General features: G+C 33.2%; 1 protein-coding gene across 1 annotated transcript; it reads left to right on the top strand.

Annotated features, from left to right (window-relative positions):
* The first annotated feature begins 217 nt into the window (after positions 1–217).
* Positions 218–6378, top strand: LOC104777723 (serine/threonine-protein phosphatase 7 long form homolog). Its single transcript, XM_087506785.1, is given in 12 exon segments — positions 218–415; positions 925–1032; positions 1125–1882; positions 1974–2061; positions 2309–2743; positions 2817–2967; positions 3218–3801; positions 3913–4440; positions 4640–4774; positions 4934–5041; positions 5120–6187; positions 6189–6378. Coding segments are annotated over 11 exon segments (4023 nt in total). The 5' UTR covers positions 218–415; the 3' UTR covers positions 6249–6378.
* Positions 6379–20532: the final 14154 nt, after the last annotated feature.

Genomic DNA, 20532 nt, shown 5'->3' with positions numbered 1-20532 from the left:
CCAAATAGAACAACTCTTTTGTCAGTTTCTGTTTCGAGAAAACTTCAACGCACGATGCCCAGAGACTCGAGTGTTTGTATCCTTTACACTCAAAAACGTTATCGTGTTGTAGCTTTGTTTGGGTCAAGGGGCCCAATACTAGGTTAACGGGCTCGTGGATAAGTTTTTGAGTAAAACGTCGTCGTTACTTAAAAAGATTAGATCCTCGGACAGACCTAGAAGGATCAGAAGTTCTTAAACGTTTCGTTAAGGAAAGGGAAGGGAAGAAAGGCGAAAACTTCTGTCGGATCTGGAAGCTCTCTCTCTCTGTGTCTCTCTCTCCCGCTTAACGCTTCTCTTTGCTTATTACAATTCTTGTTCCTCTGGTTCTTTTTACAAACGTCTCTTTTTGTTTGATCACGGACGCTTTTCTTTGGTACGTTCTCTCGATTGTAATCACACACCCACACACTTGTTTATGCTAATCGTTCCTTTCTCGAAAGTTTGGCACTTTTTGTTGTTTTGGATTGTTTTTTGTGGTTTCTTGTTTCTTGTTTCTGTTCTTCGTGTCTGTGTCCACCATTAATTAAGCTTTGTGGGATCATTTGTGTTTCGTACCAGTTTAGGGTTTGTTGTGTTCATATTAGGAACGTAATTAGAAGTTTTCATTTTTTTTGTTTCTGCTACTCATAATTCGAGCTTAAGAACATTTAAGTATCAATATCAATATGAAGAAGAAGATCTTAGTACTTTTAGGATTGAGCTGCTAAATTGATCGGAACAATAGCTACTCAAGAAGCTAAACTTCATTTCTAGTGACTCTTTAGTTTGTCAAAATGATAGAGAAGTCAGAGAATTTTTCAATTGAAACTATGATTGTTGAGTTTTCTTTATGTTGTATATTCATTTGATCATTATGTTGTTGTTCTGTGATATATTATGTAGATGGAGGTGCAAAGTCTATTAAACTTTGATTTGGATCCTGGTCCAGTTGATCAATCTATATTGGTGTGGCAACATGAGCATAGGTCAGCTGCTATATGGGAAGATGAGGTGTGTACTACTAGTTAGCCATTTTTCTTGTTTCTTGTTTTGCCTCAGGTGTTAAATTGTTAAAATATTTGAGTCTTACTTCACATTTTCAGGTTCCTCCCCGTGAACTGACATGTCGGCACAAATTATTGGGGATGCGAGATTGGCCTCTGGACCCTCTTGTGTGTCAGAAATTGATCGAGTTTGGGCTGTATGGAGTGTACAAGGTTGCGTTTATACAACTTGATTATGCTCTGATTACAGCTTTGGTGGAGAGGTGGAGACCTGAAACGCATACTTTTCATCTTCCTGCTGGAGAGATCACAGTGACTTTACAAGATGTGAATATATTGTTGGGTCTCCGTGTGGATGGACCTGCAGTAACTGGGAGTACAAAATGCAGCTGGGCTGATTTATGTGAGGACCTGCTAGGTCAGAGGCCAGGTCCCAAGGATCTACATGGTTCTCACGTGTCCCTAGCATGGCTGCGTGATCATTTTCGGAATTTACCTGCCAACCCCGATGAAGCCACGTTGAAGTGTCACACTAGGGCTTTTGTATTAGCTTTGATGAGTGGTTTCCTATACGGAGATAAGTCTAAACATGATGTGGCGCTGACCTTTCTCCCTCTGCTAAGGGACTTTGGTGAAGTGGCCAAACTTAGCTGGGGTAGTGCTACCTTAGCACTTCTCTACAGAGAGTTGTGTCGGGCAAGTAAGAGGACTGTTTCTACCATTTGTGGCCCTCTTGTTCTGTTGCAGTTATGGGCATGGGAGCGACTGCATGTTGGTCGTCCAGGAAGACTTAAAGATGTTGGTGCTTCTTATATGGATGGCATAGTTGGTCCTTTACCAGATCCATTAGGCTGTAGGTAAATGGAATTTTTATCATATTTCTGTTCAGTTTGTTCTTACAAGTTTAATTTCAATTTTGGTTTACTTATGAAACTGCTTGAAAGCTAGGTGGAGGGCTTCTCTGAGTCATAAAGAGAATCCTCGTGGAGGACTGGACTTTTACAGGGACCAGTTTGACCAGCAGAAAGATGAGCAGGTATAAAAATAATGGTTTTGATGACCAAGCTTTGACCGTTGAGTTTAGGAAAGCAGAGGAAAAAGTACTGGTCTCTTAGCCGTTATAGCTATGATAGTGTGCAGTGATGGGATATCCAAAATTGTATTGTAATACTAGTTTTCATAATTTAGGTAGATAATCAGGCAAACTTCTTTACTTTACATAATCCCCTGAATAATTCATCAAAAGATGCGACTTGTGATTTTCTTATATGTTGTGGATGTAGGTTATATGGCAGCCTTACACTCCAGATCTTCTAGCAAAGATTCCTCTTATATGTATTAGTGGTCAGAACATATGGCGAACTGTTGCACCACTGATTTGTTTTGATGTTGTTGAGTGGCATCGCCCTGATCGGGTACTTAGACAGTTTGGTCTTCACCAAACAATACCAGCACCGTGTGATAATGAAAAAGCTCTTCATTCTATTGACAAAAGAGGCAAATCAGAATATGACTGGTCAGCACGTCACAGTCGACATATTGAACTGTGGGAGGCACGTGAGTCATCTGTTGTTTCCGGTGAGCCAGAGTGTAGCCCAATGGACTATAATGATCCTTATATGGAGTGGTACCGCAGAATTACTAGAAGAATTATTAGTCCTATGAACGAGAGGCGCCCTGGGCAGTTTCTACCCACTGGTTTTGCTTTCCAAGTGCTTGTAAGTTTATGGTCAACATCATAATTCTTTGGTTTCGACTTACTTAAACTTAATAGCCAATATAAAATTACAGGTTCAGAGGGTTGCAGCCATTCATTCCCGATCTAAGGCTTCACTTGAGGAGGACCTTACTGTTGACACTGCAAGGCAGACATTACAAGATATCGTTGATATGTGTGCAGGCGCCCTTCAACTCAATGCGCCTTTAGGCTCATTATCTAATGGTAGGATTTCCATAAAAAGCATCAGAATAATTTTAGGCTACAATTCCTTTTCATAGTGATTTTTCTACTTAAACTTTCGGTGACTTGGTGATGTATTAGATGTAACCAATACAAGAAATGAATTGATATAATGATATTAGAGTTATGGATATCCCAATTAATTGTATCTGCAGATCATGTTGCATGTTCATGTCCTTAACCAGTTTTGTCGAGACTTATCTTTTTAACTTTCGTAATTCCTTTGTTATAGGCACTGTTGCTCAAGCTCCAACTTCAGAACCATTTTTTATGTTACCTCCTACAATAATACCCCAAAAGCCGATGTCTAGAGAAATGGTATGCGAAATGGGAATCCATGATGGTCTCTCAGTGGAACATTTGGAAATGATGCCACCTATTCAGGATATAGGATGTGAGCAGTCTTTACCATCATTTTCCCAGAAACCTCTTTTCTGGCCGTCAGGAGGGAAGCTTACTTTCAGTTGGATTTGTGATGTAATGTTGGGGTTTGATTGGTCGTCGAGGAATCTCCCACCTTGTGAATTTTCAAGTGTTCTGCCTTTTCATGTCTTGGATGAGCTGGTTCTCTCTGCTTCCAAAATCCTGAAAAAAGAGCCAAACTGCGTTAGGATTGAGAGTGACAAAGCAAAGGTCGTTGTGGTTGGAGATCTACATGGGCAGCTACATGATTTGTTGTTCCTCATGCAGGATGCAGGATTTCCTAATGGTGATGCAGGACTCCCGAATGGTGATCAGTTCTATGTGTTCAATGGGAATTATGTAAACAAAGGAGCTTGGGGTTTAGAAACCTTCTTGCTTCTTTTATCATGGAAGGTAATCTTATTATCTTTAAATTTGTGTCTTTGGAGCAGAATCTGCTATTATACAGCTAGACTAGTCATGCCACAACACATTTTAATAGCAGGCGCTTCATCTTTTTGCTAGGTGTTACTACCGGAAAGAGTATATCTTCTACGTGGCGGTCACGAGAGCGGAAGTTGTTCACAACTGTATGGATTTAAAAATGAAGTACTTACCAAGTATGGTGATAAAGGAGCTTCTGTCTACAAGAAGTGCTTGGAATGCTTTCAGTTACTTCCTTTGGCTTCTGTGATTGCTGGGAAGGTATTCACAGCTCATGGAGGTCTTTTTCGTGATGTATCAAGATTTCTCTCGGACAAGCAAGAACGAAGCAGAAAACGCAAGCGAGCTCAGAAAAAACAAACAGATAATAGTGTCCTTGAGACTGAAAACAGATCAGAGTCCTTGTCTCTTGGCTCGTTGAAGGATTTATTGAAAGTGAAAAGGCGTGTTATAGATCCTCCTACTGGAGGTTCAAATTTGATTCCTGGTGACATTCTTTGGTCAGATCCATCACAAGACAACGGCCTCTTTCCTAACAAAGAGAGAGGGATCGGTTTGTTGTGGGGTCCTGATTGCACCGCAAAGTTCCTACAAGACAATGATCTAAAGGTTAGATTGATTAGTTTCGTGAAAATAAATTGTCAAAAAGATTGCACCTAGAAGCATTGAGAATTAGATAGCAGAATTGAGTGGGGAGTCAACCAAATGCTTTAGGATATAATCAGAACAATTTCGTTCTTTTTTGTATATTTGTGAGGTATTTCTTTTTACTCCTTCAGCTTCACGATGTTATTTCTTTGTATGGCAGTTGATCATCAGAGGGAAGGGAGCACCTGACGAAAGGGCTAAACGAGATGATCTTGCACCAATGGATGGAGGATATGCAAAAGACCATGAAGGGCTTATAACTTTGTTCAGTGCTCCTGATCATCCTCAGTTTCAGGTATGGTCTATCTGATATTCGTATTGGCTATCTTCAACCTGTAGTAAGCTCTTCAACAAAAATGGTTAAAAAATTTGGCTTGCCTATCTTCATATTAGGTTTAAAGCTGACAGAATATCTCATATCTTCTTGATGTTGTATCTGTTTTCTCGTATGCAGAACACAGAGGAGAGACACAACAACAAAGCAGCCTACATAATTTTACAAATCCCCGAATGTGAGGAGCTTAAATTTCAACCGCTTGAAGCAGTATCTCCGAGACCAAAGGTAATTCCACAGTTAATTACGAGAATCCTAAGTTATAAAATCTTTTAGTTTATTCTTGATATGTTCTGACATCCGCAGGCTGAGGCGTACTACGACTATAGAAGCCTGGTTCATTCACCCAGCAATTTAGTACACAATATTAATAATTCTGTTGATTCACCATCCTCAGCGCCTGATGACAAAGATAGTTTAATATCTTCTGAAAATGTGATATATAAGTCCATGGATCTCTCTGACCAGATGGAAGTGGATGAAAGAGATGATGTCGATTCCAAGTGCTCAGAATCTAGAACTGATGAAGTTACAGCTTTTGGATCTCTAGCCTCTAGTGATAAAGATATGGCGGTTGATTCTTCAGAGAATACTGAAAATGGTTCCAAAGAAGCTGACCATTCCGAATCTTGTACTCTTAAAGTTACTGATCTGGAACCGCAGTCAGCTTGTGATCTGTATGTGCCTGATTCTGGAGAATTCCTAGAAACTCGGACAGAAAAGGTTGCGGATATTGAACCAATGTCAGTTGATGAAATTGCTGGTGAGCCTGAATCCAGAATTGCAGAAGAAAATGACGTAGAAGCCTGTGACATTACTAATATTTCAGAAGAGAAAGCAGAAGGAAGAAAAAGCGAGTCTTTTGAGGCGCCAAATAATGTAATAAGTAAAGACAAGCCTTGTGATGCCAAACCAAGAGTAGATGACCGTAGCACCACTGGTGATGCTGGAGTAGAATTGGAAATTACATATGATGAGAAACTGGATACTACAGCAACTGAGATCATAGGGAACGGTAGAGCTGAATGTACGACAGAGAGAAACAGAGAGATAGCCACTGATGGTACTGAGAAGTCAGAACGTTCAACCAGCAAACTCAATAATGCAGTGCCCGGTGAAGAAGATATGGATGATTCTGATCTGGGGACTGTAAATGGTGGTTTATCGAAATGTCTAACAAGCAAGCCAGTGGTGGGTCATGACAAGTTTACAAATGTTACGAAACCTTCTCATAATAAGGATTATGGAGAGTCTGCAGATAAACCAGAGAGAGTAGTCAAACTGGTTACCTATTCTAAGCGCAAGTCAGCTGATAAAAAACACATGGTTGATTCTAATGAAGACTCCCAACAGAAGGATAATAATGCTGTTGATACTAAAGAGTAAGGGTTCTCTTGACAAGTCGCACTGGGTTCCAAAAGATATGGAATCATAGAATGTCGTTCCAGTGGTCTCCTTTCCAACTGAGGTATATATAATCTCTCTTATAAACCTGTCTAGGCTTACAAACACCCTTAGCATCACTAGTCTGTTTATATTTTTGTGGTTGTATTGATTTGATTTAAGAGGGTTCTGTGGTAAATTCCCGTTAACAGGTTCAATTCATTTCCAACACATGCATCTTCTTACCATGAGCAAAACTTACAAATGTTGATACACAAATCGAAAATCTTTTAGCTCATACTTCTGAGTCATCTCTTGATTGATTTGCAGATGATGAACAGCTGAATCACTTTGGATGTGTCCTCACTCCTCAAAGCCAATGTACAGTAGCTGGTCAAATCCATCCTAACCGGATCCGGTTTGCTAATATAAGTTTGATTTTGGAGTTTGATTAGTCTATAGTGCTGTAAACCTTATTCTCTTTTCTTGAAATAACTTTCTCAATCAAAGTTTATGTTAGTTTACATAGTGTAAGTTTTGTATTTCTTTTTAAAGTGTCTTTCATGAATCATCATAGAAATTAGAAAAAACTAAAAACGGTAAATTGTTTACTAGAACATAGAAATCTTCTCTAAACATTGCTAATACAAGAAGGGCACAGCGGAGACAGCTGCGTCAGCTTAGATCTGGGGTCTCGTTCTCTGCAGTGACACTAAAGAGATGGCCAGTATCTGCATCATCATCAGATAGGAAGTGCACATGATAAAGAGGAGGTTGGTCATCGAGCAGAGCATCACCATAAGATTCAGCTGCATCATCATTCAGAGACTCATCTGGGGTCTCGTTCTCTATAGTAACACTATAGAGATGGTCGATATCTGCATCATCATCATCAGACGGGAACTGCACATGATAAAGAGGAGGTTGGCCTTCAAGCGAAGCATCACCATCAAATTCAGATGAGTCATCATCCAGAATCTGCACTTGGACTTGGAGATGAGGGTTAGGTGATGGAGGAGCATCACCATCAGATTCAGATGAGTCATCATCCAGAAACTGCACTCAGACTTGGTGTTGAGTTAGAGGAAGATCATCATCAAAATGATAATAAATATGAGTAGGTTGGACTTGTGAATAACAGTGTCGGGATATGTGATGACGAGTGGTAGGTGATGGTGGAGGAGGAGCATCATCACCGTCGTACTCATCATGGTTGCTTGCGATCTAGTATAGAACCACAACAAAGACAATATCCACCAATCCTAAAACCTGAAAAATCAATGCCACAAACGATTGTTATCTCAAACTCAATCTCAGATTCACGCACCAAAATCTCAATTTCCTACTAATTTTCTTCAATCTATCCATGAATCACGTAATCGATTGTTTTCTATGCTCTAAAGTTTCAAAATCTTAAATCTCCATAGATCTCGAAACAACTTCTCCGTCGTAAATCAATTTCGGAATCCCTAACCACCACAATTCTAAACTCAATACCAAAACAAAACCTACAATGGCGATTTTACGAGTGACTTATCCAATTTCGAACGCGTTTTGGTACGTGAACGGCGTCGTATCATAGAACGACTGCGTTTTTTTAGAACCGATAAAAGAGTTTGTAACCTCACTTCTTATATTTCATTCCTAGTTATACAAATATAATTTCCATTAATAGTACATAATATGCACATATACCAAATTTGTTAATTGTAGGTTAGTTTACATACTAATTTTTGCAAATCCAATTATTAATTTCTTTTTAGTCTGTACACACTTTTTATGATTATTTGAAATTCTTATAAAAGCTTGATTAGTACAATATGATAAACATGTAACTTTATATCAATGAACAATATTTAGAAATTACTATAGGAAGATGATATTAACAATACTATCCTAAAAAATAGGTTTTGAATCATTACATTATAAAACGAAATAAAATTTATTATTTACATCAAATATTTATGTTTAATTTGGTTTTAATTTAGTAAATATTTTGACAAGATTTTGACATGTATAAAAAAATCCTTAGTCATATTGGGAAATTAACTAATAAGATAAATTGGGTTAAACAAAATTAGTCGTTAACATAATTATAACATGTGTCAAGATATCGATTTAAGATGTTGACCATTGTTCAAATTCGACGTTCAAATGATGATGGCATATGTCAATTATCAATGTGGGCATTATCCTACCTATATATATATATATATATTTCTATCTATATATACATTTTTGGAGACATTTATCAAATAAATCCTGAAGTTGGTACTTATTTACAAAGAATGTCATTGTCATTAAATTTTAAATTTATAAATTATAAAACAAAATTTAAAATCAAGATTTTGTGCTGAACAAAAATTCCTAAAATATCTCCTTAATCAATTAAGGACTAATTAAATATTTTTTTTGTAAATTCCTAAATATTTCCTAAAATAGCTCCTCCCTCTTCCCGAGCATATTCTACATCCTTTTTGTCCCTCCACTCGGCGTGAGTGCTTGGATCTTTCTTCAAAGGAATTCTTCCGTAGAGTCGCTCCAACTTAGTTAGAATGGGCCCAACACTCCTCTATGATTAACCTCCGAATAATGAGTAGGTAGTTCTATCCCTTTGATTCATCCTAAGCACCTTATGAAGCCCATGTGTTGTTTCAGAAGAAGCGGGAGCCTACGTCTATGCATCGACTTAACTTTCTGATTGGCATTAGTATAGAATGGGCGACTAATAGAAGCATCAATCTTAAATCATTATAATATTTAATGCTAACAATAAAAAGTGTATGTGCAAATTCCAAATTAAGGAGATATTTTTGGAGACATTTAGCAAATAAATCCTGAAATTGATAATTATTTACAAGGAATGTCTTTGGCATTAAAGTTTAAATTTATAAATTATAAAATGAAATTTAAAATCATTTTGTGCTGAAAAAAAATTACTAAAATATCTCCTCAATCAATTAACGACTAATTAAATATTTGTTTTGTAAAATTCCTAAATATTTCATAAAATATCTCCTTAATTCATTACAATATTTAATGCTAACAATAAAAAAATGTATATGCAAATCCCACATTAATCTTTACGTCTAAAGATTTTGTTTGAAATATAAAATAATATTTTTTAATTAAAATTATGTTCTTCCTATCATCTTTGTTTGATTTATTTAGTTTACTTGTTTTAAATCATCATAAAATACATAAAACTAATGTAACTATATTTTTTTACATTTTTCGTTATTTGGATTTTGAAAAACGTGCATATTGTACTTAAGCAAAGAAGAAAATTTGTGTTTAGATATCTAGCGTGATGAGTTTGGGTATTAATATTAATTGAAAATTATATCATTAACTGTTAGTAAATCATCAGTTCATTATTTTGTTAACACTATCGACATTAAAATATTAGGCATATCTAATTGAGTTTATTCAATTACGATTATATAAAGTAAACAAACATTACTACGGTATACCACATGTTATATTATGAATTAACAATTTAAACTGGTAAACCTAAATAATATATAGATATAAAGGATATACAATTTAAATTTACAAAACATTAGTCCTATATGTAGTTACTCTACTAAAACATTACATTTTTATTTTACTTTTAAAAATATAGTGTTGCCATGTACCGCGGGTTAAAACCTAGTTAATTATTATGGCTGATTCCTTCTTCTTTTATTGTTATCTTCTACAAGTGAACATCTCCATCATCTAATCGCTTCTAACCGCTCGAAACCACTGAATTCCAAAAGCTTCTTCTTGTTGCGGGCGATTGCGGTTGGAATTTTTTTTTTCAAAAAACAAAAAAAAATATAATAAAATAATTTTTTCTTATATCTTCAACCTAACCATTATACCCATTAAATATGGAAGAAATGAATTAAAAATACGATTAAGGAGATTAGAAAGAGTAATTACAACAAAATAAAATTATACTTAACAAAAACCCAGAAAACATGATGTAAAGTTATTGGCACATCACACATAAGTTTAAAAAAATATAAATAAATATAACATTTCATCAAAAGTTTAAGAAAATAAGATTATTTGTGAAAATATTACAACAAATTACAATGACTCTTCTCAACTCTTTCATAATCAATTTACCTTGGCCTTGTAATTCAATTTGAGGAACTTATTGAGTATTTGAGATTTAGGAGAGAGGATCTATAATCTAAAGTATATGTTTTGTCATTTTTCACATTACTTGATTAAATTGTGAGTGAAAAGCCAAATGCATAAAGTAATGAGTATTTCAATATGAAATTTATTTGTTTTTTTGAATAATTATATTAGTATTTTTAATGATTTTTATATATAAATCAAGTTTAATAAAGTTTTTGGTGTTTTAAAACATTTATATAATTATATATTACATTTATTATGCTTTAACCGCTATTGCAACCATTAGTCTGCAAACACACTCATTTTAAAACACGAAACCAGTTATTCAAAATGCTAAATAGCCGGAATCGCAACCGCAAATGCTGCTTTTGAACCAGTCATGCCGTCAGTGGCACCGTGGTTACATGTATATGCAAGTGTGGAAAATTGTTGAAAGTTGTTGTTAGTGACTAAATATGTGGAAAATCATGTTCGCAATAACAATAGAGTTTGATAGAATTGCAAAATCAATAATAACAAAGGATTTTAAATAGAATTACAAAATCCACACACCAATAACTGAAGATTTTAGATGAATTTCAAAATTATCATACCAATAACAGAAGATTTTATTAAGAATATAAGAATCTGCCAACCAATAACCATAAACTCTTAAAAATCTTTTAAAACTATCCTCCCAATAACCCCCTAGAATTTGTAAAGGTAATTACGTAATAAATTGTATCTTAACAAAAGAAAAAAATATATATATATTGCAAGTTAAAAATAGAGGTTATGCTAATTATTAACCCGTTTTTTAAGACTAGTAATCCTTTCTAAATTTTGTTCATAAAATACCATATCGGAAAGTGTAATCCAACTCAGACCCAATAAAACCAACATGAGTTAACCGGAAACTAAGTCATAAATAGAGAAACTGTGGGCCTAAAAAAGATCCATGAGGCCGTGCATGATCCGACGCAGCAGATCCATTGAACCCGTTTTTGTTATAAAATTAGAAGAAAAATAAGGTAAAAACTGAGAAGGTCATATTAGAAAATGATTTAATTCTCTTCTGCCCGTCTGTCTGAATTTCTTCTCTACACTATTCCCATTAATTCTACATACCTCTATACTTTCACAATAATTTTAATTCTCAATTTTGCTCTTTCCTTTAATATTTATTTATTTATATGAATAAAAATTATTCAGAAAAACTTAAAAAAATAAATCAATCATGATACACCTCTTTTTCTCCATCACGAACTCGTCCGTACAACACAACATCTCCACCATTAAAGCTCCACCAATGCTCAATTTAGGTAAACTTTTTTGGCTTATTAACTGTTTAGTAAGATTTAACCTGTTTGAAAATCATTTATGATGCATGCACACATATTGTTGTTTAATTTGTACTCAATTTGGAGATTGTAGATTTTAAAATTAATCATGTTATGTTCATCTAATTAATTCTCATTTGTGTTTCAGTCGATTAGGGTCGAGTTACGTTTAGAATTTACATAATTCAGTGGTTAAATTGTACCGAACTGTAGCTAGATAAAAGTCAATTTTGCTCCAATTTCGATTTAGGTACAACTGGTACTACTGATACAACTAGTATTATTGAATATTGATACAAGGTGACAACTATTTTAATGTTAGTTTTTATTCATTTTCAGAGGATAATGAATTCTAGTTGTCACATATTCAAATATTTTGATTGCAGGAGATATTGTTTAAAGAATTGAGATGAAATACAATAGATTTAAAAAAAAAAATATTTGTCATGCTCGTTTAAAGAAGACTATATTATGTGTTACTTATTGTTCCTCACACTCGTTTAGTGAATACTATGTTTTGTATGTGGAACTCACTAAAATTGTCGAACAAATCATTTTTAGTTATAGTTTTGTTTGTGTTTTTTTTTGCGGTACAACTGAATATAATTGGTACAACTTAGTTTACTAGTAAAATAAAATAAAACTCATAACAAAACAATGTTATAGAGTATTTATTTTTATATTACTACCTACTAAAACCATATTATTCTGAATGAAATAGAAAATTATTTAAAAACATTAGCCACACCAGGTCTCATTTTTACTTCAGTTACATTACACTTTTATGATTACTTTGTAAATATTAACCTCATTAGTATGTGAAACAGAAAAAACAACGTATTTTAACAAATATTTTTATACGAAAGTATAGGAAGTGTATTTTAGGTACTTAATGTAATTAGTACAACTACAAAAAAGATTTATAATCTTAAAAACAACTACTTATAAGTTTATACTATCAAAGTACAACTATGTATAAACGAGTACAACTACAATCTTGAAGTACAATTACTTACAAAATTTGAGGATATTTTATTACTTTTTTGGCGGCACATGTGTTAAATAATGTATTTTCTATCTTTTTATTTAAACATGTGATTCATGTTTAAATCCATTTTAATATCAATTTTAATTTATTATTACTTTATTTTTGTTAAATTCACCAAGTTTTAGAAATGTTTCAGTTGTACCTAAGTGTTCTAGTAGTACATAAATAGTCTTAGTTGTACCTAATAGTTCTAGAAGTATAGACAAGTTTTCTAGAAAAAACGAGTTCCATTATACATCAAAGTTCTCATATGTTTCTGTATTCTCTTTTGCCTTGTAAAATAAATTTCCTAATTCATATTCATCCGTGAAATATCTTTCCTTTACTAGGCGTACGCTTGGCCCTGAAAGTTACCATTGTCTTTTTTCTTGTTCACCTTCTTCTTCATCTTAACCATGGAGTTTTCTATGTCTTCTTCTCAGAATTTTCACTATAGTACAAAGAGGCATTGACACATGGATTAACAACAAAAATACACAACAATTGAGATTTCAGAAAGTATTTTACTGCATTTTAGAATTTACTGCATTTTAGAAATTGTTTAGATAGAAAGTTAAATATATCTAGTATTTGTAACAAGGGTAGACATAAAAAATGAACTGAAGCAAAACCAAGCCAACCTGCAGAGAAACACTCATTAAACCAAAACCGCTGTGCAACCGAACTTCGTTTATCAAAATTCATTAGAAAGAGGACTTTTGATATATACATTTTAATGGACGACTAAATATACAATGTTGTTACCAACCAACTAAATTTGAATGGATTTCTGTTAAAATGAACCAAAATAGGACCAAAAAGTTTTCAAACCGAACTAAAAGAAGATATTTGTACTAATATGACCCGTTTCCTAAAACATTAAACCGCAGAAGCAAACAATTTATACGGGAACAAGAAGAAAAAAACGGATGACCATGACTTAGTTTTGTACCTTCCGAAAACCGGGAATCTAGCATTCGCAGCCAAGTTCTTTAGTCGATCCAAGGCACCGGGCGTGTAAGTGTCAGCAGAGACTAAAGCTGGGTTGAAGCCCATTAGTCGGTGGTAACGAGCATAATTTATAAACACGGTGTCTTTTTCAGAACCATGCAATCCGATAACAAACACGAGCACATCATTTAAACAACTTGCAGGTAGACCCTTTAAGTGCAATGTTTAGCTACAACTACTCATTCTGCATGTTAGAAAAGTCCAGCAATTTGGATGCAACAGTGTCAATGCATACACAAACACAAACATATCATAGGTCTTGCAATTAGCCAAAAAGTGCTTGAAATAAACTTTTTCTATCTAGCTTAATTCTGCATCTGAATCTGCCGTGATCATATGCAACAATACCAACCTATGAAATAAAGTATAACAAATTAAATGAACTGATAAAGAATGAAAGACATAATCAGATAAACTTAGCATAAGGTGATATTCTAGTAACAATAAACAATATCATAACAAACTAATTAAACGTCGAAAACTTAAGACTATTTTCAGATGGTCTATAACTTGTTTATCCATACGAGATTCTGGTAAGAATGATTCTGAGCATAAATGACAATTTTAGGGCTCACTGACACAGCTAATGAAACTTCCAGATCACAAAAGTTGAAATTGGTGATGATACGGCAAATTTGAAGAACGATGAAGAAGTTTGAATCAGGGTGATATGATGAGATTAAAAAAAAAAAGCAGACACAAATAATAGCAGACCACAAAACAATGTCCGAAAGTTCATATAAGAGACCAAAGTTGAAACCCAACTCCTATTTAGATAATAAGCAGGCTAGTATCAGGAATGTTAGACACATCCATACATGTGTCACAAGGAGAGATCTTAACAACAAAACAAGAGCAAGCAAAGAAAATAAAGCAGATTCCATGTTGGTGCTATCTTCAAGCAGATTCCAGAAATCAATATTCTATTACTAATATCAATATTGTAATATGTTATAAATATACATTTTATAGAAAAATAAATTTTATAAAAATACTAGCAATTGACCCGCGATAGCGCGGGAGTTAGATGAAGGTGTATTTGGAGGTTTTGTTGTGTATATTATTTTTTGGTTATGTAAATTCATCTTTATGCCTGTTTTTGTATTTGATTTGGGTGCTTATGTTGTTTGTTAGATATTTTTTTAAAAAAAAATAGGTTTTGCAGTAAGTATAATTTAGTGTGCTTTTTTCTTTTCAAAATTTGAGATCATCTTCTGTGTTTTTTAAATGTTTTCTAAATAATTATGATGAGAAGATGAGAAGTTAACATTGTGTATTTAAAGTTGTTGTTAGTTGTGATTAATGTATTATTATTTGTTATTTTGTTATTGTCTAGTATTTGACATGTGCTTAGTGAGGGAGTTTGATTAGAGTGTGATATGTGTTTTTTGGTGGATATTTATAAAGTGTTTTGTTATTTTCTCTTTATATCTTGGTTGCTATTTTTTGGTGTTTTTTTTTTTTTGAAATGGTCATTTTGGATTTTTTGCTTGCTTTTTTGTTGCATTAAGTATAATCTACTGTGTAGTTTTCCATTATTATTTTATATTAGTTGTGTTTATTTTAAAATTTGGTGTTGTTTTCAGTTATTTAAATTGCATATTTGTAGATTATGATGTATAAGTTGATTTCTGGATGTAATAGTTTTTTTTGCATTGTTTTTTTTTCCTATTATCCGTTTGTTTTTTTGTGATTGTGTTACAAAGTTTGTAAGTTTAGTAATTTTTTACAAGGTTTTTAATTTACTTACATTCAGGTGTTTATATATATATATATATATATTTCTCCTTACGTACATTGATTGGGCTCAAATATCCGTTTAGGCCTTTAAAGGTAGTGGTGTTTTGGGTCTAGATTGGGTTTTATTGATTTGAGGATGTATTTGTCCTTTTGGGAAATAGTCTGTGTCTTGTAGTTGTGTTTTTTCTTCTTTACCGTATATCGGTTGTTGGACGGAATGGTGTGTATCAATATTTCAAATTAAAGGATAGTAGTAGGCTTGTAGATCTTATTTTGATGGGCATTCTTCGTTTTGAAGCATTCATTGTGTCGATACATAAAACTTTAATTTTTTTGGCGCCTTTGGGAAGGTTTTGTCTTACCTTCGAAAATCGGTAGTGGAAATTGGTGCTCTCCTGGTTAGTTCGTTGACCGTCTGTGTTAATTGGTTCTCCCATGTACATTTCATTCTCTAATTAAGTAATCGAATCTTTTAAGAAGGTTGTTATAATTTTAGTTTCAACAGAACCATCTCAGTATTTGGCTGGATTTACTCTGATTTGCTCTTTTTGAAATTTCTCGTTTTTTGTGGATTTCTGTTTGCGTATGTATTGATTCTGAAATACTATTGGTTCTACTGTTTTTTGCTACTTTTTGAGAGCCTTGTCTTTGGCTCGATTTCATTTACTAATCTTTTTTTAGCTTCTCTTTTGTGGTTTGTTAGTATCTGCATCTCTTACCTTTTTTTTAGTTTGGTGATAGATCTGTTAACAGGTGCCAAATTAGGTTTACATTGTTTTAGTTTTGTTACCTTCATCCTGTTTTATTTTTCTTGATTACCCTGTTTTGATCACCCTTTGCTTTGTTTTCTTTCCAGCCTAGTTTATCCAGCCACAATTGGCCTTCCTCAATGTCATCCCTGCACAACTTCACAATCCTGTAAAGGTAAATACCGTTTGCATAATTATCTTCTGCTGACTTTTTCAAGTGTTCCAACCCTTCTTCTGTGTTGTTGTTATGAAAATACTCCTGGATTCTTTTGATGTAGTGTGCCTCCACATTTCCACTTGCAATGAATTTTTCCATTAGATCTTGGTACTTGCTTATTGTTGCTAGTGGTCTTAGGTTGATATTCTAGTAAACTCGATGATCTTGGGCTGCCTTTGCAAGGTCTGGTGATGCTAGCATAATATGCTTGACTGTTTTTCGTGAAATCCAAACAGCTCTTGAGATGATATTTCCGAGCACGTCATTTGGTAGTTCGTCAAGCGAGTAGGGTGTTTTTCGTTGCATTTTTCGGAAGTTGGAGAGTATATTTTGCTACTATTTTTTCTTTCGTCCTTTATAGAGTGTACGTTTGTTGCAGTTACGTTTGTGTGTGTTTAAAATATTAATGTCGACCTGCCACTATTTGGTTTAATTGGGACCTTTGATATTGACGTCGTTATTAGTTCTGCTCGTTACCTTCTTAATCATTAATTTAGGACTTCATTGTATGAGTTATTTGGTTTAGTGGGGTTTGATTTTAATTTTTGATCCTTTTATATTTTCTAACGTTTTAAAATTGCAACAACAGCTTGAAGACGCTAATCGCAAGATAGAGGAACAAGCAGAGCGTGACGCAGAGGCTTCACGGGTTGCAGCTGAGGCTTTGCGGGTTGCATCTGAGCAACAAGCAGAGATCTCACGTTTGGTGAGCTTCCTCAAGACTAACCCAAACTATGTCGCCTTCCTTGAGTCTCAAACCAATGACCTAAACCCTGCTGATTTTCAAAGTTAGGTTCCCTCATGTAATATTTGCAACACTCTTGGATATTTGGATGTTTTTTGGAACTTTTGCAACTTTTGTAAAAACATGGTACTTATGTATTTGTTTAATTTCATTTTTGTTATGTTTTAGTACATGTTTTCTTAATCAGTTTTGGTATTACAAAATGAAATAATGCATTTTTACCAAATTTTTTTTAAAAACAGGATAATTAAACAGTCGCAAAACAATCACCAAAACGTAAACAAAACAGTACCTAAACAATCGCAAATGAGTAACCATATCAGTCGCTAAAGCGTTGCAATTCAGTCGCAACTTTAGCGACTGTTTGGCGAGGGAAGAACGACCCCAATTATCAGTAGCCAATTAGTAGCTCCATAGCGACTTTTTAGCGACTGATTTTTTTAGCGAAGCACTGTTTAGCGACTACGTATGTCAGTCGCCAATCAGTCGTGACTAAGTAGTTAGCGACTGTATAGTGACTGTTTTTGCAGTCGGTAAATCCATGTTTTCTTGTAGTGTATGATTGCCCATACAAGCAATAATGCTCGTGTGAACGAATCATTTACTCCTAAAATTTTATTTATTTTCGCCGCACTTTCATCGGAGGCATCAGACATAAATTTTATGTTTGTTGTTTCCCTTGAAAAGCCAAGAAGATGACAAGAAAGTTTGGTTTACCTCTGACCAAGCATTTATATATACAAGAGAAATAAGAATTTTCATTCATCATTTGGATCATAGAATATAGAATATAAATTTTTTCTCTCAAATCTCTAAACATTAAAACATAATATCTTGAAAAGTATTATACTTCCTTCGTTTTTAGATAATTTTCTAGATTTGTACACACAAAATAATAAATCATTTAATTTTTGTTTATTTCTAATCAAAAACATTATTTACTATTTACTTCACACAATTCAACCAATAAAAAAAATCTACAAAATATAAATTGTTAAAATCTATAAAATATTATTAATTTTGCATAGATTAGTGACAAAATCATCTATTTTAGAATAAAAAACAGTTAGAAAATCATTTTGAAAAAAAAAAGAATATCTTATTATATAAATTTTGGTTAAAAAAGTTATTCATAAACAAGATCGTGACACATGTCAATTGTATCGATAAAATGTTGATAGATGTCAATTCTAAATTGACTAAAATATTTATAAATAAACAAAATATAAAAATTCTAAACCTATCATAAAAAAATTTAGTCATTAATAGAATCATGACATCTGTCAACTAATCGCTATTCTATTTCGAAGAAATAACATAAACTAACATCTTACTATTATTTTAGTTTTTTTTTGTGTACATCAAAATACCTTACTTACGTTTTGCTTATATTTTACATAGATTTCAATTATTATTTTTTGTTAATTTACTTTTTCATATTAAAAATATATGTAAGAATGTGAACTTATTATATTGGGCTATGATCTTATGTATTTGTTAAACCAGCTTAGATTTGTTATCATTTTAGCAATAAATCTAATATATTGCAGTGATAATGATATTGTGCATTTTAAATGTTTGACTTTCTGGATTCTTATTATGTTTTGAAATATAAGTAGAACAATATATGAATTTAAATTACAACATTTTAATTTTAAATTATTTTAGTTTAATCTTTAAAATAAAATGTTGGAATAATATCACTCATATATATTTTTAATATGAATCTATAAAAGATGAATAATAGTGTATCTGAGTTTGATTTTTTATTATAGTTGAAATTAACAAAAACTATAAAAAAATAATTTTAAAAATAACAAATGTCAAAAGGAGGAGTGTCTATGTATCAACTTCTTATAGTTTGGGTTTAGAGAAAACTTTTATTTTATTATATAAGATGAATAATAGTGTATGTGAGTTTGATTTTTTTATTATAGTTGAAATTAACAAAAACTATAAAAATTTAATTTTAAAAATAACAAATGAGTGTTATGTATCAACTTCTTATAGTTTGGGTTTAGAGAAAACTTTTATTTTATTATATAAAATAAAAGATTAGTAATAAAGTTGAAGGTGGTGATGGAAATTAGATTTAATGAAAATTATTAAATTAATTGAAGCACAATTTTAAATTTGCCTGACGCCAACGGAACTGACGACAGAGACATGAATCCCACTTGGTCCATTCTCCACTTTGAATTTAAGCATCGTCAACATTTGTCATTGCTTTTTAGGGAGCACAACTGTCTGTCCGCATACAATAGTAAACTATCTGAGAGCTGCTCACGCACATAATTATTATTATTATTATTATTATCAATGCTGCATACAATTAGGGATGTTGTGGTGGGTGAAAAAACCTGGCCCGGCCCAAACTCGAAAAAACCTGCTCAGAAAAAACCCAAATTCAAAAAACTCGAACGGGTTTTAGGTCTGGTGGGTAAACCCGAACGGGTTTTAACTCTTGTGGGTAAACCCGTGGGTACCCGAATTTTTTTGTCTCATGTGATGTATTTTGCATTTTGCATTATGTATTTTTGTGTCTATAACTTTTCTATACCAAAAACAAATATGATTTATATTATGTATTTTGTGTATTTTATTATATCTGTGACAATTTTCAAAAGTTTATAAACTCTAATTAGATTAAGCAAAAACTAAAAACAAATGTTAAATACATAAAAGGTTCTACAATGTTAAAATACATAAAATATTTAGAAACTCACAAGGCAACAACAATCAAACATAAACACATAAAAGGTTCATACTCCTGAGCTACTTGCCACTGATGTAGTACACTCAGCTCCATCATCAAAGTTGTCTTCAATGTCACCTATAATTTGAAAATATAAATCAACAAAACAATGGAATTTTTTTTTAAAAAAAAATTGGACTATGTTTTTACCTTCTAACTCAGCAAAACCACGTAACCAGTTTCAAGTACATAGCAAAGCTTGTACATTTTTTGGAAGGAAGCGGTTTCTGTAAGGACACAATACACGACCTCCAATGCTAAAAGACGACTCTGCTGCCGCTGTGGTAATTGGAATACTAAGAACATCACAAGCTAGAGAAGCCAAATCACCATAGCGTTGCCCATTGCCTTTCCAATAGCTCAAAACCTCCATATCTGTAAAAGACCTCAAATCTAGCCTTGGATCTTCCAAATAATTTTGCAAATTCGACTTTGTGTTGTCAGAACCAGCTTGTATGCTCCTCTCAAGCTCAAACACATCCTGCATTCAAAAATACAAACCGCATTCAAAAATACAAACCTCATACAAACACATCCTACATTCATTAAGAAGACACTAAATAAATGGAGAAAAATACTTACATAATTCGGATCATCCTCTAGTGGTGATTCATTAAGAAGATCAAGTGGTGTTTGTGT

The sequence above is a fragment of the Camelina sativa genome, chromosome 3, assembly GCF_030686135.1.
Source record: "Camelina sativa cultivar CO46 ecotype springtype chromosome 3, ASM3068613v1".
In the NCBI taxonomy this organism is placed as follows: Eukaryota; Viridiplantae; Streptophyta; class Magnoliopsida; order Brassicales; family Brassicaceae; genus Camelina; species Camelina sativa.
The sequence above is the reverse complement of the archived record's forward strand: the minus strand, read 5'-3'. Positions and strand labels throughout refer to the sequence as shown.